This window comes from Macrobrachium nipponense, chromosome 21 (assembly GCF_015104395.2).
Source record: "Macrobrachium nipponense isolate FS-2020 chromosome 21, ASM1510439v2, whole genome shotgun sequence".
NCBI classification, from domain to species: domain Eukaryota; kingdom Metazoa; phylum Arthropoda; class Malacostraca; order Decapoda; family Palaemonidae; genus Macrobrachium; species Macrobrachium nipponense.
This window is the reverse complement of record NC_087212.1, coordinates 59256214-59283047: the sequence shown is the minus strand read 5'-3', so window position 1 is coordinate 59283047 and position 26834 is coordinate 59256214. Positions and strand designations below refer to the sequence as shown.

Sequence of the window (26834 nt, the reverse complement as noted above, 5' to 3'; positions counted from 1 at the left end):
ATGTTGGAAAAGTCTCCCTGGAAGGAGGCAGGAACTCCCAGGCCAAGACTTTCCCCCGTAGCGTACCAAACACCAGATTTAGAAGCCAACTTGGCCGGAGGAAACGCAAAAGAAGTCTTCCCCGACTCTCTCTTCTCCTTCAACCACTCATTTACACGTTGAAGGGCTTTCTTGGCCGAAATAGACAAAGTCATTTTCAAAAAAGACGATTTCTTGGTTATCTTCGTCTTCGAAAATTGAGACAAAGGCGATGGCGGGCCTGAAGGTTGAAAATCTCCTTCAAACAAAGAAAGGAGGCACTCTGTTAGTCTCTTGTAGTCCGATGGAAGGAGCCATCCACGATTCTTTGTCCCTTCCATCCGCACGTCTCCACAAATTTTCCTTCCTCCCTGCGAAGAAATATCTTGAAAACCAAGATCCTGATGACTCTCCAAAGCGGGATCCCTATGCAGAGCCTGCTTAGAGAGCGAATGCGGAGCTGTCTCCTTGTAAAACTCCTCTCTTCCTTGTCGAGAAAAAGTTTCCACCTGCTGCCGCCTGCGTCCTGCGTCCTCCTGAACGTATGCGTCCACCATGCGTCCATCACTCTTCCTCTTGCGTCCTGCGTCCTGCACTGCTTCGTCCTTCTTAAGGGATGCACTGCGTCCTGGCTTGCGCTGCACGTCCTGCGTCCTCTTGGAGGACTTAACCGGGAGAGACGAGTCCTTACGTCTAACCGAAGGTTGTTCGGGCTTCTCCCATGATTGGACAATCACTGCTAATCTCTCCTGCATGTCCCGCAGAACTTCCTTCGTCTCCGCTTCCTTACGAGACTCCTGATGATGAGGAGATCGAGGACGCACCGGGCTAACACGGAGAGGCGAGCGAACCTGCGGTCTACGCAGTGGAGTTCCTCTAAGCGGAGAAACACCTCTCACCGCACCGCTAGTTACTTCCAACTGACGAGAAATCCTCTTCCTTTTGATAGGGATAACTTCTTCATCCTCCGATGAAAAAATCTCAGGGCTACTCCACCCTTCTTGATCAACAGCCCTTTCATCCTGTGATGAGGACGGAAAGTATGACCTCTTGAGAGGACGCGATACTTCCGCGAAACGCCTACTCCTTCCTGACGCCGAACTATCCGATGAATAACGGCACTTCCCAGTATCGCCTTTTCCATGGCGTACTGCTGCAGCCTGGGAAGCAACAGGACTGCCTGAAGGGACGACTGATCGCGTGTAAACCCCTCTCGCCTCCCTTCGACTGTCGACATGCCTTCTCCCTTGGGTCTGGGAGCTTGACAGAGGTCTCGGTCTAGGAGCACGAGAGGGACGATCAGGCGCCCCCCCCACAACACTGTCACTAAACACTTCCACTTTGTCTGTTAATCGTTTAATTTGATCTCCCATGGACGCAAGGGCAGCGAACACTTTCACAATTTGTGGATCAGTAGTATCCTCAGATACAAGCAAACAGGGCGCAGAGGAGAAACCTGAGGGGAAGGTGCTTACGTCTACATGTGAATGAGCTGGAGAAGACACATGCAAAGATTCATTCATAGGCTTACTCGAAGACCCCGATCTCTCACTCCTAGAGACAGATCTTCTAACCCGATCTTTTTCTAATCTCTCAACATACTTCATAAGAGCCTTCCACTCTTTCTCATTCAGACACTGACATTCATTGCACCTATTGTCCCACGTACATACAAACTCCCGACACTTCTTACAAATAGTATGTGGATCTACCGATGATTTCGGCAGTCTCACCTTACACCCTTCTTTCACACAAACTCTAAACATACTTCCTGAATCAGACATACTAAATCAAAATCCAAACCAAATGCGATTGCCACGCTAACTTCGTGAATACGATACCAATATCCAAAAAGTCAGTCAACGAGCAGGAAATTCTATCAGAGAACCAACAACGATGTTGCCGGTTCGGCTGGCAGAGAAAATCTGAGGAAAACGGGAATAGTTCCAAGTACCAGCGCCACGGGAACGGGGTGGCCATCACCTGAACTACCAGTGTACTAGCGGTTGCCGCGAGTTTTGAAATTCTGCCAGTGCGTCAAGAGGATAAGCTATATATATACCTGCCAGGTAAGTGTCATGCATAAAAACACTGTTTTAGGATGCCTTTCCAACGGCTATCCTTGGCAGTCTGGGACGCTACTACAAAACCTGCCGAGGGGACGCCCGACCGGTGGGGATTCTCTGAAACCTCCGTGCGGCTTTCGACTTTCTTTCTCCTCTGGGCTTGTGAGTTTGGAAGAGGTCTAGGCCTGAGAGCGAGACAGAGTCGATCTGATGCACCCTCCACTATTTTAGGACGCCTTTCCAATGGCGAACTTGGCAGTCTGGGACGTTCTACAGAATCTGCCGAGGGGACGCCTGACCGGTGGGGATTCTCTGAAACCTCCGTGCGGCTTTCGACATTCCTTCTCCTCTGGGCTTGTGAGTTTGGAAGAGGTCTAGACCTGGGAGCGAGACAGAGCCGATCAGACACACCCTCCACTGCAATGGGGAACACTATATTCACTTCTTACCTTTTAAGAGTTCGTATTTTGAGCTACATCCATTTATCTTCAAATTTGCAAATATGAATTTGTAGTTTCTGTGGAGTAAGAAGGTAATGAGGATGCAACCACTACTAGTACTGCTAATACTCTAACTGCTCGTTAGCACAAAAGCTATTAAAGCTTCTAAAGGAAGCGTATCTATTCATATGCTTTTCTGACTTCCTAAAGTAGGAAATTAGAGTTTTATATTTCTTCAATAAAGTTGTAACACTTATTACACATATTAATGAATAAATATTAATAATTCCCTTTCTTGCAAACTATGTGAGTGTCTACCGAAAATTTCGGTAGTTTCACGTAATATATTCTTCGAAATTTCGAAGCGAAATTCATTAAAAAGCTAATAAAAGCGTATGCCGAACCAAAGACCCAGTACTTCCCCGCAAAAGTCAGGAGATACCGCAAACGTATGTTTACAATACAGGCGACAGAGAAAATCTGGTTCTAGAACGGTGATGGTTCCTATTCCTGCCACCCAGCGGCGGGGCGGTAGATCACCTGACCTACCTGCAGCGTGTGCCGCGAAATTCGAATTTCTGTCGGGACGACGGAGTCTATAGCTAAGTATATATCTGACAGGGAATTTGAATGTATGAAAAGTGCATTTTATGATGAAATTGATAAAAAAAAAAACAGGAATTTGTGGATATTTCTCATGGAAAAATACAGCAAATAGGTGAATTTCCCATGAATAATGAGGGGAAACGTTCCAGAGACAAATCCGCGAATGTGTGAGTCCGCAAATCCAGAGAACGCGAATACGGGGGTCCACTGTATTACATATACATCCATCATTGACTGTGGATGTACAACCCACCTTGAGGGGCTGTGCACCTGAAGAAACTTGCAAGCGAGTCTTTGACACAAACCCTGCTCCATGAGCAACACCCTTGGAACCAGAGACAGAAGAATAAACCTTGGTTTGAACTCCTGGGACTCCCGAGACTCTAGACCCTGGGGAGAGTTTCACGGTTCCTACTCCCGAAGGAGCAGGTGAGCCAGCAAAAGAGCCAACTGCTTCCTCCCCAGGGGAAGAAAGAAGTCTCATGGTGAGACTTCTTACCCTTCCTCTTCTTAAGCCGGGAAGCCTTCGAAGAGGGAGGTGAGGAGGTGACAGATGATAACGACTAAGATGAAGATGACGACACCTTCCTAGACCTCTTCTTCTTCAACCTTTTCTTCATCAGCTTCCGCAGGAAAGACGTCAGGGGCCCTCAAGGGGTGGCAGATGACTCAGCAAGTCAAGAATGGAAACAAGCATGTCCATGAGCAGGAGCATGTACAGGAGCAGGTATAGCAGTAGGAACAACAGGCAGGGTCACCTCTGCCACCATGAGTGGTGACAGAGGACAACAGCAAACATAGGTACGGGCAGAGGTGCCACCAGAAACCCAGGAGGGGATGGCACTGCAGATATAGGAGCCAGAAGGTGACAAGCTGGAAGATGTACCCAAGTCCCCATCACCACAGTAGGGGAAATATTGGTCGGATGGTGCGACCAAACCAGGTGGGGCAGCATTACCAGGCCGAGTTACCGTAGGGGTAGTGGTGGTGACTACAGAGTGGGTTATGGTAATGCTGCCAATAGTAGGTACTATTCAAGTGTGCCAGCAAGCCTGTACAGAAGGCAGCGCCACCAGACCCAGTGAAGCCCACACCTGATCTAGACCTGACACCTCACCTGCTGAAGAAAGAGTCGGGTTAATGAGGGGAGTCCCCCCCTTGCTCAGAAGGCATACCTTTGGAACAAGAAGAGGCCCCGAGAGGAGTGTTGCCCTGATCCACAACCCCCTCTTGTTGGGCAGAAGCTGAGGCTTCCATCAAAGGGAAGCAGCAAGCAGGGGACAGTTGCCAGAAGAGAGGTAGGAAGATGAGGGGTTAGCTACCAAAGGGGTGGTGTGGGGCACGTTACCCCCAACCATGGATTTAGGAGTCTTCCTATGATACCTTCTCCTCCCAGCAAACTTCCCAACTTCCCCAACTGCGCCATGGACCAATCACAACACACCGCACAACGGTCTTCTAGATTATACACTCACGCCCTCGGCAAGATGAACAGAGGGCATGAGGATCAACATCAAGCGAAGCAATTGTGATTCTTGAGTTTGCATTGTGTATATGTAAACAAACACACAGAACACAGCATACACATATACCAAGTACAAAAACAATAAGAAAAAATCCTACCTGGATTGAAAAGAAATCAGCTGAAACAGTCGGGCAGAGAGCGGTGATGCACGTCTATCCACACCCATGGCCAAAAGCAAATCGGAATGTTTACGTTTGGTCGGGAGAGACTCCAAACGACCAGACCAGTAGTTAACTACCAAACCACCTTATTTTAAGATTTCAGAGGCTGTGTCCAGGCTTTGCATTAAGCAATTCCCATTGTAAAGGACCTAGGACTTGTACTATATGTATTGTGTAGGAACAAATTTTTATTTCAGGAGTACGTATAAAATACTTTGGAGTACGTATATAAATAATGTTTCATATTACTAATACCAGTGAAAAAAAATTTCATACATAATTCAACAAGCTGCTACTGCACTGGCATGTAAAAATATCACTTCACTATAAATTTCCTTTGACAGTATAGTATTTTATATGTAAAGTGAAACATTTTGGATAATCAAGTGAACTTACTTCACACTTTCTCCATGATCAAGAAGATGTCGTAGGTCCTTAGCAGAAACTACAAGGCTTGCAACAATGGGATCAGTCTCGATTTCAGAAGGAGGTCCAGAAGACTTACATTTTGGGCATGTTCCATTTTGTATAGCACCAACACATTTCAAACAGAAAAAATGCTCACATCGCCCCAGGCACTTGGCATCATAAGCTATATCTTTGCTGGAAACAGTAAAATTATAAGTTACTGTTACATTTATATATAAACAAAGTTTTCAAAACCTTAATGTTTCCTAGCATACACAATGTAATATTCATAAACCTTTATACAAATCTAGCAATAAACTAGATTACAGAACTAAGCACCAAAAGTGGGGAGCTAGCAGTTTGTTGATCAGTAATGAGGAGTCCTAATCAGTCAATACAGTCACTAAGTTACTCAGAATAGTAAGATATTGATTCTGTCTCAAAAAGAATTATTCAACATGGTATGAAACTAGAACCCAATGGAAAAATGAAACCCACATCTGTTGGGAAAATTAAAATTAAACTATTAGGGGAAACATATGCCTTAATTGTGAAAAAAGGAACAAATTTTTAAAGTGCCTTTTATATAGGAATATCCTTGAGATACAGCAGTTGTTGAGCTTGATAACAAGGAGGTGGGGGTGGGCAGGTGAATACCCTTCACTCGCCTTACACCACCACTCCCTTTCCTTCAGCCTCGGGGACAGAGACTGCCAGTTAAGGTGAGTTCAAATTATGAAAAGCTCTTTATTTGTATGTTTAAGAAATATATAGCAAATTTTTTTAAGTAATTTGTATTTTTCCCAACATCCGAACCTGAAGTTCTTGACATAGTAAGTATTTAGTGTGTGAATGCAAGCTAATACAGCTGTTAAACTTTCAGACAAGGTTGTTAACTATTGACAGGTAGGGGGATGACCCACCCACCTGTCTGTATGCATTCCACTTTGCCTTCTGGCCCAGGCACCCAAGTGAGGGGTGGCTATCGCCCACCTCATCGATCATAGAGTACAGTTGAACCCCACCTATTCACAGTTCAGGATTTGCAGCTTCACCTGATGGCAGATTTTTCTGTGGAACCTATCAAAGGGTTATTCACAGAAAATTTGCCTATTTGCAGACTTTTTCATAGAGCAATAGTAGGCCATTCTTTTTGAGACTAAATGCGAATTCAAGCACTTTTTCAGGAAGGTGGTCACGTTCTGGGAGAGGTGGTTGCTATGTCACCGCTCGGTCATTTACCCTAAATCAGGTAGCCACTATAGGCTATAGTAGGTAGTAGGTATTAATGGAGTAGAGCTAGGACTTATTGTGGAGGGCTCAACCTTTCTTGGACAACCTACTATTCCCTTTTTCACCTGTAGTGTACTGTTTAACTCCAGTTTGCATTTTGATTAAGCTTTAGGTAGGTATTCCTTGGTAGTTAGCTAGCTACCTAGGTACCTGTGAAGTTGAGCTTTGTTGCAATGGGCTACTACTTAGGTAGGATATGAAAACCATACATAGTAGCTACCTAGGAGCGGGTAAATATACTACTATATCATAGCACATAGGCTAGGCCTATGTGTAGCTATATAGGTAGTAGCTAGGTAGGTATAAGATAAAGTAGTAGTCTTTGGAATACAAGACTTAGGCTAATTTGGTGGGACATCTTTATGTTACCATACCCAAACACCACTGGCGGGTGGACAGATGGAAAAAAATAGAGTATACTTGGTAGGTAGGTAGCTAGGCTAGTAGGTAGGCTACCTAGCTAGGTAGTACCTAGTACTACTACCTAGTAGTATTCAATCGTGAACCTAGGTAACCCCAAAGGCTGAGTTGACTTACCACTGACTACACTGAAGTAAAGTTTCCAACTTGCTAATGGCTTTTATGGAATGATTCCATTCAAATAACTTAAATACATCCATTATGGTTTCAGCAGACGGTAAAAATAACACTTTGAAATGCAAGGCAGGGTTACCCTTAGGTATTACCTAGTGACAGTCTGAGACTGTTTTTGACAGTAGTAGTAGTAGTAGTAGTGGGTGGGATATGCCTATGAAACGGCTCCCTTGCTTCTTCTATTCCTCCTTTGTTTGTGTTTGCTTGAGCTTCTTCTCTCTGAAATACCACATTTCTTTTATAAAATCTTTCCGATTCTCCACTTCCTTCCTCATTAGTACTACCAATAAGATTATATTTGCTACTAATTCCTCTGTATTTTCTTGATATGGTTGCTGCATAAAGCTATATCTATTTCTAATTTCATTGTATGCTGGACAGTAAAGTAAGAAATGTTCTAAATTTTCATTTTGTTCCTCACAGTATAAACATTTTGTATCTTCTCCTTTTATCCTATTTCTATCATTTAATCCTAGTATACCTAGTCTGGCCCTACTGATCAGCATTGTTTTTTCAGTGTTATCATGCCAGATTTCTTCTTTTATGTTTTCTTTATATTTTCTGTAGATTCTTAATGTTGACTTTTCATTAATTTCTTTCTGCCATATTTTTCTGTCCCAATTGTTTATTATTTCTCTTAACTGTTTGCCTTTAACTGCTTCAATTTTACTTAAGTTTATGTTTAGTTCTTTCATATACTCTTTTACTTGCATTATCCAGGGTTTTTTTTTTTTCATACTGATCCATTGTTATCTCATATAGGAGCCTATTTCCACCATTCTTCAGTGTATGTTTCAGGTAGAAAAGTTTATTCTTCCTATCTCTAGATTGGCAGGACGAGGTCCCTATTTCAGATCTTAACGCACAACTTGCTGTGTAACTTGGCGCTTTCAATATTGCTCTGTATACTTTATTATCTATCTTCTGCAATTCATTTATTGTTTTCCTGTCAAGTTTCATGACTTCCATTGCATACATGAATGAAGGCATCGCTAGTCCTTTCCAGTACACTTTTCCTATTTTTACCCTGCTACAGCTTTTATTGATGACTGCATTAGCCAGTAGTAGAAGGCTAGTAGTCAGCATAGCAAGCGGGATATGGCTTTGAAACGGCTCCCTTGCTCGTCCTAGTCCTTCTTTATTGACATTTGGCACTGTTGTACGTACAGTACAGTTTTTGGTGCCATTCACTCAGAATGGAAGCTATATGCACCGTCTCCTCAGCCCAGCACCATCTTTTGCAAAATAGGTATAGTACTCCTATTATTAATTTTTGTGTGGTGATTTGAGAAATCACACAACTTTTTCTGCGAATCCATGGACGATTTCTGTGTTTCGGGGCTTGTTCAACATGTTTCGTTGTTTAATCCAAAAGTAAAGTTGAGTTGATACAAGTGTTGAAAACTTACGTTTGTATGAAAAATGTTTTATTTGCACGAAAGATTTATTATGAAAATTATCCTTTTGCACGAGTTTGCATTTAAGATATAACTATCGTTATCAATCATGAAACCAAAATTTTAATTCTTCATTTATCATGAGTGAAAGTAGTAATGGTAATTCTAAGTAATGGTGACGCCCCTGCCAATAAGCATCTCATTTCAACCTGTTAGACGTAGGCATCAGATTGTTGTTAACCTAGGCTTAGAGGAGCCTGGTATGTTGCTCCAGTGCCGGTGGGAGAAAGCAACTAGCTCTCAAAATAACCTTAACTTACCTCAGGAACCCTAAAGCCCGCCACTATAGCGTTCAGTTATGCCTTTCACAGTTATAACTGCACAGTCCAAGTGTTCAGTTATAACTGCGCAGGCATAACTGAACGTCAGTGGCGGGCTTTACAGTCGATGGGAACATCTAGGCTCTAGGCTAGAGATTAGCTTGTTAGTTCAACGTCACTCGTTGGATGAAACCTCAGTCCCATGTTTTGTAGTTTGCAGGCAAAGGATGTTGTAGACTGATTCAATATAGGGTGATAGCAAGCACCACTGGAAGCACTCGTTTAGTCCATTGCATTCACAACATTTTGCTTCAAGTTGTCCCCAATCGAGTATTCCACATTTCTCTCCTGCATTTGGCCAAAATAATAAAATATTTCAAATGTTGTTTCTTACATTGCCCCTCTCGTTTCTCCTTTCCGTTTCTTAGATGAGTTCATTCTCTTTTCCATGCCTTCATTCCATTAATCAGTATCGTGTTGTCTTGTTTTAGCATTAATTTCTATATTCATTATTTCCTTTACTTTTGTTGTATCAGGTCTAGCCCCTGCATGTTGCCATTCACCATTTCACTTCTTTCTATTGCATAATCGAGGCCAGGGTTGTCACATTCAATATATCAACCAGCCCCCCCCCCCCCCCCCCCCCCCCCAACCCCACCCAAAAAAAACTCCCTTGTGTGTACTACAGTTTCCCATTCACCACCCTTGTTTTCAGGAAAGATCCCTTGTGTCCCTTCTTAATGTGACTATTGCCTTACCTTTAACAGCAACTAATAGGTTCCTATATACACTTTTCAGTTTAGCAGAAATTTTACGTTTTCATCCCATAAGATTATATTGATTCTGTGCAATTCTCTTCCAAAATGTGTTTCCTATCGGTAATTTGTTACAACTTGTCCCTGTTTATGACTTTGTTCGTTTTGAACTTATGCATTCTTCTTATTGCCTAGTCTGACACATAATAACTTATGTTCTCTGCTACGTTAGATCCTTTCAATTGCCCTGGTTAATCTTCCATACTGTATATACCATAATATACTATTGTTTGCACATTCCCGTTTCTATATGGAGGTTAATTTGTCATCTTGCATCATCAGCATGAAAAATTTTCCTGATTTTTTTCCTTCCCCTTCTCTTGTTTTCTTATTATCAAATACATAATTAACTTGAACAGTTGAGCCCTGGCATCCTTGTTTTACTTCATTAATAACTAATTGCGTTTCTTGAGCTACATATTGGCTAATATATCTTTCTTTATTAGATGTATTAGTTTTCCTTCATTAATATCTTCCGTTTTACAAAAGCGAAAGTTTTTCTTAAGTCTGTCGCAGTTAATATTAGATTTTTTTTTATTTACATCCAGCCGCGGAATAATCGCCCAAGAATCAGCTTGTGTTATGTAACAGACTGTGTTGTTACTTTTCCAGTAAACTATGGTGGTAGTATTAGAATATAATTATTTTTCAGGCCGTAAAATTAAGAAGAAAAAAAATCGTGTTAAGTACTACATCTATTTCAACCGAGCACATCATTGAAATATACCATCTGTTCATGAAGTACTTTCCTATGAAACAGGACTCGGCAAAAGTTAGGTGAAAAGTAAAGTCCACTGTACTTATAGAGCGTCCATTTCAAACTTTACCAATTTTACACAAAATAATTGGGTCCATTTTTTACGTCAATGACGATACTACAAACAACGTCAATGAAAAGTAAATTTTCACGCATTGTATTGGGAAAGCTCACAGCTTATATCTGAAACTCTCCAGAGCAGTTTACACACTATGACCTCGCTTTTGTCATTTCATAGGAATCTCATTATCTAGATGCGATAAACTGAAATAAAACTCGATATCGAAGATGTTGAAAATCAAGAAGTATTAGTCGAAATAAAAGCAAAATATTCAGCAACTTAGTCATCCTTTATTCCTGGTGTGAATGTCACACCTGGTCATCAGTAAGTATAATTACAACAGCAGCATCACTGATCTTCAACAAATAAGATTATCCATTTGAAGCAGCCGGCAATCACGATACAACAAGAAGTCACTGGAATTGCTGAAAAGGATCTTCCTACTGTCTATACTTTAATATGTAAGCTTAATTATGTCTAAAGGCTGCTGCACAAATAAAATAAAATAAGATTGACTACAATATCACATGAAAAAAAATAGGTTAGAACTTACAACAGTAAAAAAAAAGTTAATCTTTTTATGGACTCCAAACTCGTTGGTCAAGTTTTACAGCACACATATCCGTACCATACTGCAAATGCAGTTTCTCTCTCTCTCTCTCTCTCTCTCTCTCTCTCTCTCTCTCTCTCTCTCTCTCTCTCTCTCTCTCTCCTCATCCAATGTTCTACGAACACTTCATGCATGAACCTAGGTTCAAGAGGGATAGGTGAACTTCATTGAGTGTTTACTTATACATATATGCTATTTTTCTCCCATTTAAGAACATTAAAACTAAGTAAAGGATATCAGTGGAAAAAAAGCAGATGTATAAAATTTATTAATATTATTATAAAATGTTTATTTCTCCACAACGATATTCAAACTACTTCTTTGGCTGAGTCGCTTGCTTGATAATCCCTTCCAGTTTCTTCTGTAAAAGTAATGCACAGAAAAGTAGAAATTAGTTCTGCTGTTTCGGTTTATCCTGACCTCGAGAATATCAATGTTTAAGCTGTCAGTGAAAAAAAAAGACAACGTTTTTTTTATTAGATTATGTTGCGCTGAAGACAACCAATGGGAAACAATATGAGGAGGAGCGTTTTCTCTCGGAAACCAGAAAATAATCAATTACAAAGCATGAAAGTCTGAAATTGACACCTGTCGACTGAGAACTTTAAGAGATGGACAGAAACTCAGGTTAAGAGAGAACGCGTGGTCTCTATCAAATGGACAAGGTAAGAAAGCAAAATCCGTGGTCACGAGCAGCTACAATTTTTTTACTTCTGTCACAAAACTGAAATAATTCGCATCTCACTCATTGTAATATCACCTTGCGGGAAGTGAACGATCAGACCAAATTTGCGACGTACCTTAAGCACTTCTATTCTAGCTTGATGAATTGTTTTTGTTTCTTCGTGCTTATCAGCCTCTGCTTGTCTTGCCTCTTGAGCTTCTGTTTGCAGTTGGTCGATTTCCTGACGAAGATTTGCGGCTCTCTCTTCTTGTTCTTTAACTTGAGTCCGGAGCCCGTCGCATCGGGAACCTACTTTTACTTTGTACTCCTCCGCCTTCATGAGAGAGAGAAAAAATGGAGATCAGGAACGGAAAAAAAAACTAGAATTGTTTTCGAAAGTATGAAAATCATACACCGAATATCTTCTTGAACAGATTTTGAGAAACTGAGTTACCTGAAAAAAAAAAGGGATTATAGAGTGTTTCCTTTTTCATGGTCAGCCAAAACTGAAATATTTTCCCCTAAACATGAAAAACTACAATATCTCTCTCTTTTGTAAGTTACTAAAGGTCTCACGCACAATGAATCCAGCCATTGTGCATCACTTGAATATGGTATACAAGCCCCCACCGTTTTTTTTTTTCTTTTTTTTTTCGTAACTTGAAAATGCTTCACTTACCATGAGAGCTTTCCTGACACCATAGGCACAGGCTGACGTATATAATCTCTGGTATGCATCAAGTGTTTCTCTCACATCATCCCTCACCCGGTACAGCAAAAGTCCTCGCTCAGCGCAGTTGATCGTCACTTGACGAATGATTTCATCTGTATAGATATGGAGAGAAAACAATCAAAGATATGCTGTTGCTACCTTTGTTAAAAACAAAGGTAGCAGTGAATTACGATATAACGGATATTATATCGTAATTCATCTATTTATGTTTGGTAACATTTTTTTACTTCGAGCTAAGTTGAAATTGCTTTAATCAGATAAATATGTACACGGACACATTCACACACACACACACACACACACACACACACACACAACACACACACACACACACACACATATATATATATATATATATATATATATATATATATATATACGTATATATATATATATATATATATATATATATATATATATATATATATATATATATATATAATATATATATATATATATATACGTATATATATATATATATATATATATACGTATATATATATATATATATATATATATATATATATATATATATATATATATATATATACATACATTTGTGTGTGTATGCAGATATTTTGTTTCTATCAGGTGTCGTCACATTCTCTGTTAGTTTGAAGTTTTCTAATCTGAGTGCAAACGAAGGATACCTTCATATTAATGAAATGGTCTAACCTGGGTAATGTTCCCTAACTTAATCATTACCGAAGCATTGCGTGTAGAGCTCCCGTCGCATGGGACAAATGCCCGTTTCAAAAGCCATCTGCTCCTGCAAACGAAGGTCGAGATGCTCTTGAAGCTGTTGAACATCCACCGAAGTAGCTGGCGTTGTTGAGACAGACTGTACCCATAGCTGACCTACGTTGATGGTTGAAGAGCTTTTCAAAAAATCTACATTTTTGTTCTTCGGTATATACTTAGTCACGAAAATTAAAATTCACATCTCTAAAACATAGTTTAAAGACTTCTAGCTTGAAAGCAGTTTACTAGCTCGTGCATATACTGTACTTTGAGGAGACATTTAATGTGAATGCAATTTGATCTATTTCATCTAAGATTATCTAGATCATTGCTATGAATAAAAAAATAATTAGATTAAGTTTTAAAAGAAAAGTTAATTATTAATTTTTGTTTTGTTTTGTCGAGTAAACGTCATTTGTTAGAAGCTGTTCACTCAAAAATAAACGAATAAATAAATAAAAGAATAAAGACCTTGTTCCTCCCATTCCTTAGGTGGTAAGATGAGGTTTAGTATTTCTTGGGTTTCCATTTTGCGCAGTTCGTGTAAAGGCGGCAGAACAATTCTGCTGGAAGATGCAGTGCCGAGTGGTCCGCCAGGCGGAAGGGCACCACTTAATCCTGGTGCACTGGTGCTGCTCACGTCTTGAAAAGGAATTTATCTTGACTTTCGGTCTTAAGAAGCACTTTTACAATAATATGCAATGTAAACATGTACTAGTTCTGATAAGAAAGACCAAGTTGGATATCAAGACAAATAACCTGAAAAAAAATCTTGCTCTTTGACATATAACTTCACTTAATTCATTAACAAATATATATGCACATAAAAATTTGAAGCCAGGACATTTTTTCACTCTTGACACACCTGGTCAAACATTCTTATTTAGTACGAAGCCTAGTCTTTGGTTGTAAGGAATATCAATAAGATGAAGGGAGATTTTTCTTTAAGTTGTTGCTAGAGGTGTTATCATTTCAATAAATTTATGGAAAAGCATGTTAGAAGTGGCTTACAAAATAGATATATCTTTTCAAATTGATTCATTATATTTATTGAATGCAATCTTAGGTTTCAATGTGTGTATGATATTACAACCTAAAAATAAAAATTAATTGAGATTATGTTGTTATCTTTTTTGATAAGATGACATGTGAGGATTGTAATGATATGCATAGAGAAGTAACAACATAGGTAGGAAGCTCAGTGGGAACAACAGAGAATTTTAAGGTGAAAGTTGGACTCCAACAAGGTTCTGCCATGAGTCCCTATAATTTTGATGTGGTAATGGATGTGATAGTGGCTGGAGTGAAAGATCAGGTGCCTTGGAGTGTAGTACTCTTTGTAGATGAAATATTGTTAGTAACCACCAGTAAGGAAGAAGCAGACAGGAAATTGGAGTTGTGGAGAAGTGCGTTTAGATAAGCAGAACAAAAACTGAATATATGTGGATGAGTGGAGGGGGCCAAGAGAGAAGCATCAACTTATAGCAGAAAGAAGTAAAAAGAGCTACATCCTTTATAGTACCTTGGGTCTTGTGTCACTGATTGTGGAGGGATGGAGGAGGAAGTGAACCACAGAATACAATCAGCTTGGTGCAATTGGAGGATAATATCAGTTGTGCTATGTGACAAAAGATTTAAAGTAAGGCTGAATGGGAAAATGTACAAAAGCATTGTCAGACCTGCGTTGATGTATAGTTGTGAAATATGGACCATGAAGAAAGCACAAGAGAGAAGGATGGAAGCGGTAGGAATGAGAATGTTATGTTGGATGTGCGGAGTGACGAAGAGACAGGATAAGGGATGACTTCATAAGAGGGACGGTGAAAGTTACAGAAGTATCAAAGAAGCTGCAACAGAGATGATTGCAATGGTTTGGGCATGTTATGAGAGGAGAGGATTCTGTATGTATAAGAACTATGAACATGGAAGTACCCGGAACAAGGACGAGAGGTGGACCAAAAATGAGATGGAGAGATAGGTAACAGGGACATGCGAGAGAGGAACGTGAGTGAGGTAATGGTGCTTGATCGCAGAAAATAGAGAAGGCTCTTGACAAACAGAGACCCATATAAAGATGAGAAAAGCTGAAGCCAAAAGTTGTCATCTTATTTGGTAAAGATCTGTAAACATCTTTTCTACAATAGTGACAAACAATTGATTAAGATTATTCTTTTTTATTTTCAAAAGTGAAGGCACATTCATGAATTCTTTCTAATCTGGTGAAAATTTATGCATAAAGTATTAAACTTTAAAAGACATTGATGCGTAGATCTAAAGACATAAGTAAGAATGGCAAATAGGAAAATAGATCAATAGACAGCCAATGTAGGCATGTGTACGAATATTCACGATTTTCTCAGTCCATTCATTCAAACATGAAAGTATTTATTATTAGGGGCGTATTTCAGGCTTTAATTTCCATAATTTATGTTACTTGTAATTTTCACTTAATGTTTTTCTTATTGAAAGCTACTGAAAAATCTTACCTGATGCATCAGTCGGAATACCATCTCGCATAGACAACCGGGGTACCTGTATTTAAGAATAGTTACGTTATTGTAACAGTGTCTGATTCAGCATATTGTCCTTACTTATTACGATCTGCTAAAGATATTGTTTCTTCGACGGTACTGATAATCTAGTTGCGGTCTCAAGTACAGGAAGAAGAACGTTAAAGCTGTTTTACTAATAATTATGTTATCAAAGTACCATCGGTATTCTTTCTTGAAAATTACCTTATCAGTCTCTTCCTTCTTTTTGGTAGTAACCAAAACGGGGGTATCATATTTAATCAACGATGTTATTTTATCTGTCATCGCTGCTCACTGTCAAGATTATTTACAAACGTTGCCATGGAAACTAGCTCATATGATTCTGAGGGGTAAACATTTTTACTAAATTTTCCTAATATTTGTAGTAAGATCGCGTAAGTGAGATAATTTGAGAAAATGAAAATATAAATATGACATATAAGAATTTGTGTAAATTTTTTGCCTATTGCGCTAAATCAAGTGACAATTAAGTCAACATCACAACTGTATTTACAAAGATGGTTTCCCGTTTCAACAGCAGAAGGCAAATATTAGCAAGATGGCGACGTTGGACCTGGATTGGGAGGGTAGGACGCTTTATATATTTATTTATATTACCAACAAGTTCGGTCTTTCAATGAAAATTTCTCTGTAGTTTTGTTTATGAAAGTAAAGGCTCACTGCATTGTGTATTTATTTATTTTAGAGTATATTTTGCCCAAAAGGTGTCGGCCATTTGTAAACTTGTACGGTAAAGCAGAAGTCTTTCCTCATTTCCTACCCACATTTTAGCGTAATGTCGATTAAATGGCATTTATAACTTCGCCATAATGTAGCCGTAGCCTAACTCTGCGAAAGAAGTCAAACTAGGATTTCAAGATGAAACTAAGCTGGCGCAGCCCACCTACCAGTAGTACCTAGGTAGGTAAAAAACCCGCAGGGTACAGAGTGGACCATGTACGATCAGCGTGGACAATCCCAAAAAAAGTACATTATATAACGCGTCCTGACATCGGAGATGGGCATCAGTCGCGACTTGTTGTTGGTGAGAAACGGAGCTAAAGACCTCTACTCTCCTTTCGAAGTAAGTATTTTCTCCAAAGTTAGAAATTAGGGTAAAACATCACAGCAGGCCAAACAGGCCACCTACATTCAACGCTTGCCACCCTCCGAAAAAGTACATTATAACGCGTCCTGACACCGGAGATGGGCATCAGTCGCGACTTCTTGTTGGTGAGAAACGGAGCTAAAGACCTCTACTCTTTCCTTTCAAGTAAGTATTTTCTCCAAAGTTAGAAATTAAGGCCAAATTTTAAGATTTAAAAACAGAGGGTAGTGAAAAGGGTGGCTACGGCAGTGGAAATCTCACCAAAACGCTTTAGAAATTTTTACTTACAACTAAAAATGTTTCGAAGATTGACGCCATCTTGATGTTTACGGAGTCGCTTGTGTCAACAAACTTCCCATTTCCTGTGCTAAATCTGCACACCACTTGTACCAATAGACGCTGGGCACTTTCATCACAACAATCGTAAACCAACCTCTTACCAGCACTTATTCAAGGGGACTACGGCATTCTTTGCGGCGTTTTGCGCTCTTCAATTGTTATCAGTGTTGTCAATTGGTATGTGTTTACCCTCCAAACTAGGTATAAGACTTACACAAAACAAGGGGAAATAGTGAAATTAGCGTAGCTATTTGTATTATATATACGTACATATTACAGCAAATTTTATCATTGACTGCATTACTATGACAACTAGAATTCATCGAAAAACAGTTTGTAAATGCATCGGCGTATGTGTGACGCTCCACTAGATTGGCAACGATGAGTCATTTTTCCTCACGTCGTCTGCTCGTAAGTATACATCTGAAACATTTGTAATTTTGGGGGGTTAATTTGGTTGCAAAAAAGGGATAATAGACATGAATTAAATAAACATTTTGAAGTAAAGTTAAACTATATATTGAGTAAAGTAAACAATTAAGGGAACAAACTGTGTTTGTGGAGTGAGTGCTTAGGAACCAGGAACCACAGCGTGGTTCAAGTGCACTGTGGAGTGAATTAAGACCAAAATGTGTATAATTACAATCAAATAAGCACTGTGGAGTTTCAGTTGTGATGGCAGTAAGAATAAAAACCACCGATTACAAGGTATGAATGAATTCAGTTCCAACCATAACCCCGGGAATAACAAGTTTCATACTTTCACTAATATAGGCAACAAAATGTTGTTTTATTGTGCTGATTACAACTGCAATCTTGAGTAAGATCAATAAACGTTACATATATACGCTAACATTGTTCAAATGAGTGCTGGGAAGGCTGGGGAAAGATGGTGGCCGTCACTGATGAGAACCGTCCATGCAAAACGTAGCCGCCATATTGGATTTCAAAACTGCCTTGAAAACATATTTTACGAAGAGCTCACATGCTTATTTTAGTTTGTATGGGGCTTTCATATATCACATTATGTTGACGAAACTTCAGTCTTTTAAATGGTATGCTTAGAGTTGCAATTGTATTCTTGTTTCACCAATTAAATATCGAGTGAATAAGACCCGTCCACCGTGATGAGGGTTGGCCTGCCGTGGTGTTCTACCCTAGTAAGGCCAAATTTTAAGATTTAGGGTAAAAAACCGCATGGTACAGGGGTGGACCATGTACGATCAATGTATACAACCCCAAGAAAAGTACATTATAACGCGTCCTGACACCGGAGTACAGGTCTTTAGCTCCGTTTCTCACCAACAACAAGTCGCGTCTGATGCCCATCTTCGATGTCAGGACGCGTTATAATGTACTTTTTTGGGGGTTGTACATATTGATCGTACATGGTCCACTCCTGTACCATGCAGTTTTTTACCCTAAACAGAGGGTAGTGAAAACGGTATCAAACGTAGTGCAAATCTCACCTAAACGCGTTCAACATTTTTACTTACAACTCAAAATATTTAGAAGATTGACGGCATCTCGATGTTTACAGAGTCGCTTGTGTCAATAAACTAACCATTTCCTTGTGATAAATCCGCACACCACTTGTACCCACAGACGCTGGGGCACTTTCATCACAACAATCGGAAAACTTTCCCTCACCGAGTAAACAACTGTTTTGTAGAAGACGACAACGAAGAGTGCACCTCGATAGTTTTTTAAGTAAATAGTAAAACATCAATTTGTTCCGACACGGCATACAAACCTTCGGTCCTTTACAATAGGAAGGTACTAGCGGCAGCTGGATAGGTCGTAAGCTTTCGAACAAGGGGTTCGGTAGTTAACTGCTTGTCCGACAGGCGCGCGCGCGCGACTGGGAGGTAAACAAATCACTTTTGCTTTCGGCCTCACCAGTGGATGGACGTGTGTGTTCGCTCTGCCCGCCACCGCTGCTCGTCGTTTGCTTTCTAGTTTGTTTGTAATTGTGTATGAAAGAGCTTGTAAGTACAGTTATTCTCTCTTATCATATTAATTACGCTGCAATTGAATTATGATGGAATCTCCCCGCCTCGCTACCCCAAGGAGACTTTGCCCGGGTACCGAAGGGCGCAAATGCGGGAAGTTCAGATCATTCCCCGGAGATTGACCCTCATGTTTTGTGTGCTCGGTGCCGGGGGCGCGAATGCACCCGGGCCGAGCCCTGTGATGTTTGTATTGACTGGTCGGAGGCGCAGTGGACATTGTATGAGGGCAGGAAGAAGCGAAGGCCTGCAAAGGAGTCGTCGGAAAGCTCTCCCGCGACTCCTTTGGTGACGGACACTTCGTCTTCTTTCCTGCCGCCCGCACCCGCTCAACTTCCACGTCTCGCGCCTTCCCCTTCGGGGGCGGTGTCTAGGTCCTTCTCCTCTCCCGATGTGTCGAGTGTGGAGGAGGGCGCTAGATACCCCGACGTAGAGTTGTACTCTGGGTCCTCTATCCGCTCGTCTTCGCGCGAGCGGGTAGAGGATCCTCCTAATCACCCGACTTTTGCCTCCTCAGGTGCGGTTGCGTGAAGGATGACCTCGGACAGGTGTGGGCATCGTTGGGACTGCAGGGCGTGCCGAGTGTCCAGGGGCTGCTCTATCATCTCGCTGGCTCCGTGGCGGTTACGCATGCTACGGTCACAACCACCACCACGACCCTGACAACACCTGGCTACGCGTCACCTCCTCACCTGGTGTACACCCAGCACGCGGTCTCTGTAACACCCACAACATCGGTGCAGGGGCCAGTCGCCGTAACTCGGGGGAGTGTGATGCCGCCACCTGGGTTTGCCGTGCTGCTGCGACCGGGACTTCATGTGCCCGAGAGCTCGCCCCACCTGGACCGCCCACCAGTACCGATGACGTCTGTGCCGTTGGTTCGACCAGCTGTATCTGCCGTACCTGCCGTGACCACCGCTGCTGTTCCTGTTCCTGATCCTGCCGTGTCTGCTGCCGTTCCTGTGATGCTCGCACCTGCTGATGTTGTTCCCGTTCCTGGCGCCGCTGCTGCTGCCCGATGCTGGTCTGTTCGGACAGGTACGTCCGGGCCCTGTTTGCTTCGGCAACAGCAGCCCCGGCTCCGTCCTGGATGACAGACTGACGTCGGTCCGTGAGGAGGTTGACGAAGAAGAAGAAGAGGAGGAGGAAGGTGTCGTCGTCGTCTTCATCGTCTTCTTCGTCGTCGTCGTCTGCCGCCTCTTCCCCTTCTTCTTCTAAGGCTCCCCCGCCTAAGAAGAAGAAGGTCGCCTCCCCCCCTAAGAAGTCTCCTTGAGCTTCTAAGGGCCCGTCTCGCTTCTGGTGAGACGGGGGGTTCTTCCGCTGGTCGCCCTGCTCCTTCGGGAGCAGGACCCTGTCTCTTCTCCCGCAAGGAAGAAGACTACGGGGACCAGAGGGGAGGGGTGCCGGCTAAACACCGGCACTTCCTCACCTGCTGTCAGTGGTTCGGCCACAGCAGCAGGATCCGGCTCGGCCGCTCGTTCGCGAGAGGTACCGAGTGTACGGTCGCCTACCAGCGACCGTGCAGCCAGGAACCAGACCTCTGAGTACGCTCAGCGTCAGGTTCACGGCACGGAGCGGAAGACTGGTGACAGCCGCTCACGCGACTCTCACCAGACCAGCTCTCGCTCTCGCGGCGAGCAGCTGGCTACCGGGCGGACCGTGACGGTCCATGGACCGGCCACGGGCTGAGGCTGGGAAGAGGTCCCCCCGTTCGCCGGCACCAGCCACGGCTGGTACCAGCGAAACTGACGCACCGTGAGGACACGCACCGGTCTCACCGTGACAGTGGAGCTCGCCGGTCGCCTGACCGTCGCTCTCACAGAGAGCGATCGGGTACGGCAACCAGCACCTAGCTCCTCTGACACACGAGACCGGGGGGCCGCTGTTCTCGGTCCAGCCGTTCTCCACAGCGAGACGGCTCGACTAGGTCTGCAGCTCGATCGCCACCCGCGGCGGGTTGACGATCGCCTGCAGTCCTCCAAGCCCGCTGGTTCTGCCAGTGAGCGAGGAGAGAGCGTCAGGTCTGCCTCTCCATTACCTTCACCTCCTCGGGTTACACCGGGAGGGCGAGGTATTGAGGAGTGATCGTGAAGGGTGCGCCCTTCAGGATCCGCCACGTTCGTCGTACGTACCAGGCATTCGGGGGTTCTCGGACCAGCCAGGTCTTACGCACAGGTGGTTGGAGGAGACGAGAGGGGGCTGTCGCTGCTCCTCTCCTTGAGGGAGGAGGGTCCTCGGGAGGTGCTCCTGTTTGAGGGACTGGACGGTCCGACTCCACAGGATGCAGTCACTCCTGAGATCCAGAGGAACTTTGCCGAGGTTATTGCGCTGATTCGTCAGCACAACGACCTCGGGGAGGATCGCCGCTCCCACCATCCGAGCCCACGTCCCGGCTCGAGTCGTTCTGGGGCCCGAAGAGGGACCCAGACCGACGGTGGGTTTGCCGCGGTCAGAGCTGGCTGACTCAGTGCTGGACCAAGTTGAATCGCTTGTCTCTGGACAGGACGGTTCACTGAAGTCTGGCAGGTCTAGCAAGCTACTTCCACCTCCTCTGCTACGACAGCGGCGGTTTTACGTGCCATCTGAAGATCCGATGCCGCCCAAACAGGTGAACCCGGAGTTAGCGAGGCTGACTCCGGGTGTGTCTCTGCAACAGCTCCTGTCCGAGAACCTGTGGTTCTCGCAGCAAGAGGCACTAGGCCTGGAATCTACCGCCATGGCAGCTTTCCAGGCCGTCTCCTGGCTAGATCTGTGGGTCCCTCACAGTATCTAAGGTCGCAGCCAACTCCGGGGGAATTTCTCCCGAAGATGCTCTGGCCTTCAGGAGACTTTGCCAGTCTGGGGGAAGAGCCATCTCTTTCCTTGCCCACCAGACGGTGAACCTGTGGGCCAACCTGGTTCTCCGACGAAGGGACGCTGTCCTTACTCGGGTTTCCAGGGCGGCCGGGCGTGAAGCGGCATTGGGACTTCGAAACGGACCTTTACGGAGTTCCACGTCTCTCTTCCCAGGAGAGATGGTGGACGCTGCGGTGGACAGACGGCGCACTGAGGACAGTGGACGTCTGGTTCACCAGGCAGTCTCGAAGGCTTCTGGGCAGCCTCGGACTGCGGCCAAGTCTAAGAGCTCGGCTAGCGCTCCTCGGCATGCTAAGACGGTTGCTGCGTCGAAGCCCCGAGGAAGACTCTGTCTTCTTCGACTTCTAGCAAGGGGGGCCGTAACCAGCCCTCCTCCCAGCCCTCCTCATCCCGTGGAGGCTCTGGGAAGAAGTCGAAGAAAGAAAGGGGGGAAACGCTAGGGACGGCGTTCCCCCTCACCTGCTGCCGGAAGTGGGGGGGTGCCTGGCCAGCCATTGGGCAACTTGGCAGCGCTACGGCGCCGAGACCTGGATTGTAGATGTCCTTCGGGAGGGATATCTATTACCCTTCGAATCTCGGCCACCCCTCACCTCCAAACCCGGTCCAACAGCAGTCGTAACGTCCCCGGGTCACCGAAGGACGTTAGCACTCAGACAGGAGATCAAGACCATGCTGAGCAAGAGAGCTGTAGAGATCGTCACGGATCAGTCACCGGGCTTTTTACAGTCGACTCTTCCTTGGTGGAAAAGTCTACGGGAGGCTGGCGCCCGGTGATAGATCTCTCTCCCCTGAACCGGTTTGTTCGCCAGACCCGGTTCACGATGGAGACGGCACGCTCAGTGCTCGACTCCATCAGGGAGAACGATTTCATGCTTTCAGTGGACTTGAAGGATGCGTATTTCCAAATACCCATTCATCAGTCCTCCAGAAAGTACCTCCGCTTCATCCCTCGACGGGGACGGTATACCAGTTTCAGGGGCACTGTGCTTCGGTCTCTCAACCGCCCCCCACAGGTGTTCACCGCGAGTGTTCACTCTGGTGTCTGCTTGGGCCCATTCGCACGGGATACGTCTGATGAGGTATCTCGACGATTGGTTAGTCCTGGAGCTCCGCTGCAGTCGCTCGCAGTTGCTACAGGACAGGGATCGGCTGCTCGAGTTCTGTCGCGATCTGGGGATCGTTGTGAACTTCGAGAAGTCCGATCTCGAGCCCAAGCAGAGGATGAAGTACCTGGGTATGCTGATCGACACGGTAGCAGGGCGAGTCTTTCCCGCAGACTCGCGGATCAGCAAGATTCAGGGAGGCAGCCAACCAGTTCCTGTCTCGGCAGGAACAGGTAGCTCAGCGATGGCAAGTCGTGATCGGACCACCTGTCGTCACTCGAGAAGTTAGTCCTCACGGGCGTCTTCACCTCGGTCTCTTCAGTGGAGACTAAAGGAGAGTTGGTCACAGGCGACGGATCCCCCAAGCTTTCCAGTGTCACTGACACAGGAGGTGAGGCAGGACCTAGCCTGGTGGCTCGACGACAGGAACCTCTTAAGAGGAGTGCCGCTGCGCACTCCCCCCCCGGACATGCAGCTGTTCTCAGATGCATCGACCGAGGGATGGGGTGCACACCTGGAGGAGTTGCTGACTTCAGGAGTGTGGGACGAGAACGACAAGCACCTTCACATCAATGTACTGGAACTCAAGGCAGCGTTCCTCGCTCTCCAAGAGTTTCAGGACCGCTTGATGGGACACTCAGTGGTGTTGATGTGCGACAACACCACGGTGGTGGCTTACGTCAACAAACAGGGGGGCCTAGTGTCCCTCCCGTTGTACCAGTTGACACGGCAGGTGCACGAGTGGGCTCAGGCACACTCAATAGAGCTGTCGGCACGCTACATTCCAGGGAAGAGGAATGTAGTAGCAGACACGCTCAGCCGTCGGGATCAGGTGATAGGGACCGAATGGTCTCTACACCAGGACGTGGCGGAAAGGCTCTTCGACCTGTGGGGGCGACAGTCGTGGATCTGTTCGCCACCCGGCACAACAGGAAGCTCCAGGTGTTCTTCTCGGCGTGCCGGACCCATGGGCAGCTGCAGAGGACGCTCTTCAAACACCCGTGGGACAACCTCTTCGCCTATGCCTTTCCCCCGTTCAGCCTGATTCGCAAGGTGATCAGTCGAGCGCTGGTCACCCCGAATCTCAGGATGATCCTGGTGGCTCCCCAAATGGCCACAGGCCATTTGGTATCCGGACCTGCTGGCTCTTCTCGCAGGAGAAAACCGAGAGAGATTCCCCCATTGGCACCAACCTTCTCGCCCAGCCACACGTCGAGCGGTACCACCGAGCAGTCCAGTCCCTACGTCTTCACGGCTGGGCTGTTATCCACCATCTCTTGCGAACGAGAGGCTTTCTCGTAGCGCAGCAACAGAGATGGCTGGAAACGTCCGTCAGTCCTCTGCAGCTGTGTACCAGGGGAAGTGGGCCGTCTTCTGTGGTGGTGTCGTAGACGGGGGTCTATCTCCTCTCAGAGCCACTCTTCAGCAGGTAGCGGATTTCCTCGTGTTTCTTCGCCGAGAGAAGCTCCTTTCAGTCCCCACAGTTAAAGGATACAGAGCCGCCTTGGCGCTCGTCCTGAAACTGAGGGGGTTGGCGGGACATCTCGAACTCGTTCGAGATCTCCTTGCTGATGAGGAGCTTCGAGAGGTCTTGCCCACCCAGGGAACTCAGGCCCCTGCGTGGGACGTGACTCTCGTCTTAGGAGTCTGACTCGAACACCGTTCGAGCCACTCCGAGAGTCGTCAGACAGGGATCTGACCCTCAAGACCCTCTTCTTGCTGGCCCTGGCATCGGCGAAGAGAGTAGGGGAACTTCATGGTCTTTCCTATGATGTACGACACTCCAGGGGATGGGGATCCGTGACGCTCGATTTCGTCCCGAAACTTCGTTGCGAAGACTCAGAAACCGTCGTCCCTGATGACAGGTTCGAGTCATTCACGATTCCCTCCCTATTGGACTTCACGATAATGATGCGGATGAGATGCTGCTTTGTCCTGTGAGGGCGCTACGGCGCTATCTGAAGAGAACTCGACACCTCAGGCCTGAGTGTCGACGCCTCTTCGTTAGCACCGGGGTCACCAAGAAAGAAGTATCCAAGAACACTCTTTCATCTGGCTGCGTGAGGTCATCAGGAGGGCGTATGAGGCTGATGGTAGTGACGACATCCGTACGTCCGTCCGAGAGCTCACGAAGTCAGAAGTATTGGCCCCTCGTTGGCGTTCGCAAGAAACTTCTCCGTGGCGCAGGTCCTGAAGGCAGGGGTCTGGTCTAACCAGACTACCTTTACGTCCTTCTACCTTCGGGATATTGCCCACAGGTCCTTGGATACCTTTTCCTTGGGACCCGTGGTGGCTGCTCAACAAGTTGTGTAGCTAACCCAGACCCTCGCAGGCTGAACAGCATCGAGTCCTGGTGTGACTGTGTGGATGGATGTGTGAGTGAGTGAGTGACTGGCTCTCTCTTCCCATCTTTTCCTTCCCCTCTACCTGTGGGCAGAGGGCCATGGTCGTCACTACGCTGGATGAGGACGAGATGCAGGTGAGCTATATGACAGAGCCCCATCCTATCCCTTTCACTAGGGATAGGAGCAGAATATCCACCACTTCCTTCTACAAGGGGGGAAGTGGATGCCTACAAGAGTCAAACCCATGACTTTATATTTGCTCCTGTACAGGAACAAGTTCTTGCATTGCTGGTACTAAGAGATGCGCATGCCCCTCTCTTAGTACTCGGTCCAGAGGTCTGACCATTGATCTGCGGTGCACACCCCGATCAATCGGACAGAGGCTTGGATCCCTCCTCGCTCTTACGACCAGGGAGGCTTCCAAGGTAGGGCGAACACCAGTCTGTTCACAAAAAGACTCAGATTCCACCCACCAAGAAGTGAGTCTTCCTATTGTAAAAGGACCGAAGGTTTGTATGCCGTGTCGGAACAAATGACAATTTGTCCAAAATTGCATTTTTCCTAACTATACAAACCTGAGGTCCTTTTACACATAGCCCCACCTCATGCCACCCCTCACTCTGCAGTTTTTGTTTTTTTTTTCTTGGGCCAAAGCAAAAGTGATTTGTTTACCTCCCAGTCGCGCGCAGCGCGCCTGTCGGACAAGCAGTTAACTACCGAACCCCTTGTTCGAAAGCTTACGACCTATCCAGCTGCCGCTAGTACCTTCCTATTGTAAAAGGACCTCAGGTTTGTATAGTTAGGAAAAATGCAATTTTGACAAATTGCATATTTTACATATTTATGATGATTAATTTGAAAATATTCGTTATTGAAAAAAGTAACTTGATTCTGACTCAAATTTAAGTAATTATTTTTTGGAATTAGAACGTTCTTTTAAGTCCTGTATTATGACGTCAACGAACATCTTGACTTTCGTACCTATCGTAAATAATTGCTTTACTCAACTTTCTTGCAGAACACAGTTTACCAGTTATTCATGCAGATAATCAGCTCTTCATGTAATTGGTATAAATCGAAACAATGCGCATATATATCTTTATTTTGTTCATGAAACTTACCTGACAGATATATATATAGCTGTATTTTCTGAAGTCCGACAGAATTAAAAATTCGCGGCACACGCAGTGGGCGGCCAGGTGGTAGTACCCATTCCCGCCGCTGGGAGGCGGATATCAGGAACTATTCCCATTTTCTATTCATATTTTTTCTGTCGCCGGTCGGTAAACAACTGTTTACAGACCTCCGCCTAGGATTTTGAAACTTCATTAGCC

The 26834-nt window shown here is 44.7% G+C and overlaps 3 protein-coding genes across 3 annotated transcripts in view; 1 reads left to right on the top strand and 2 right to left on the bottom strand.

Annotated features, from left to right (window-relative positions):
- Nucleotides 1–7239, bottom strand: part of LOC135198057 (BRCA1-associated RING domain protein 1-like) — a 28681-nt gene extending 21442 nt beyond the window's left edge. Inside the window, exons 1-2 of the mRNA XM_064225451.1 lie at nt 7055–7239; nt 5213–5419 (exon numbers count right to left, since the gene is read on the bottom strand). Coding sequence (XP_064081521.1) covers nt 5213–5419; nt 7055–7137 — 290 coding nt within the window. The 5' untranslated portion in view covers nt 7138–7239. The remainder of the gene's footprint in view (nt 1–5212; nt 5420–7054) is intronic.
- A 3560-nt stretch (nt 7240–10799) lies between these two features.
- Nucleotides 10800–16025, bottom strand: LOC135198058 (33 kDa inner dynein arm light chain, axonemal-like). Its single transcript, XM_064225452.1, has 7 exons — nt 15945–16025; nt 15696–15741; nt 13681–13851; nt 13174–13326; nt 12415–12560; nt 11872–12069; nt 10800–11432 (listed from the first exon to the last, which is right to left on the bottom strand). Exons 1-7 carry the CDS (start codon nt 16023–16025, stop codon nt 11385–11387), a joined length of 843 nt encoding a protein of 280 aa, XP_064081522.1. The 3' UTR covers nt 10800–11384.
- A 253-nt stretch (nt 16026–16278) lies between these two features.
- Nucleotides 16279–26834, top strand: part of LOC135198056 (ER membrane protein complex subunit 2-like) — an 82038-nt gene continuing 71482 nt past the window's right edge. The window contains exon 1 of the mRNA XM_064225450.1: nt 16279–16327. Within this exon, the coding sequence (XP_064081520.1) occupies nt 16300–16327 (28 nt within the window). The 5' untranslated portion in view covers nt 16279–16299. The remainder of the gene's footprint in view (nt 16328–26834) is intronic.

What these genes read in the sequence shown, in the direction of transcription:
- LOC135198058 (XM_064225452.1), bottom strand. Translation starts at nt 16,025, where the DNA reads ATGACAGATAAAATAACATCGTTGATTAAATATGATACCCCCGTTTTG. An exon ending in TAAGGAATGGGAGGAACAAG is followed by an intron (nt 13,327 to 13,680) that starts GTCTTTATTCTT and finishes CCATCAACGTAG; the next exon opens with GTCAGCTATGGGTACAGTCT. An exon ending in CTAGAATAGAAGTGCTTAAG is followed by an intron (nt 11,433 to 11,871) that starts GTACGTCGCAAA and finishes TTACTTTTACAG; the next exon opens with AAGAAACTGGAAGGGATTAT.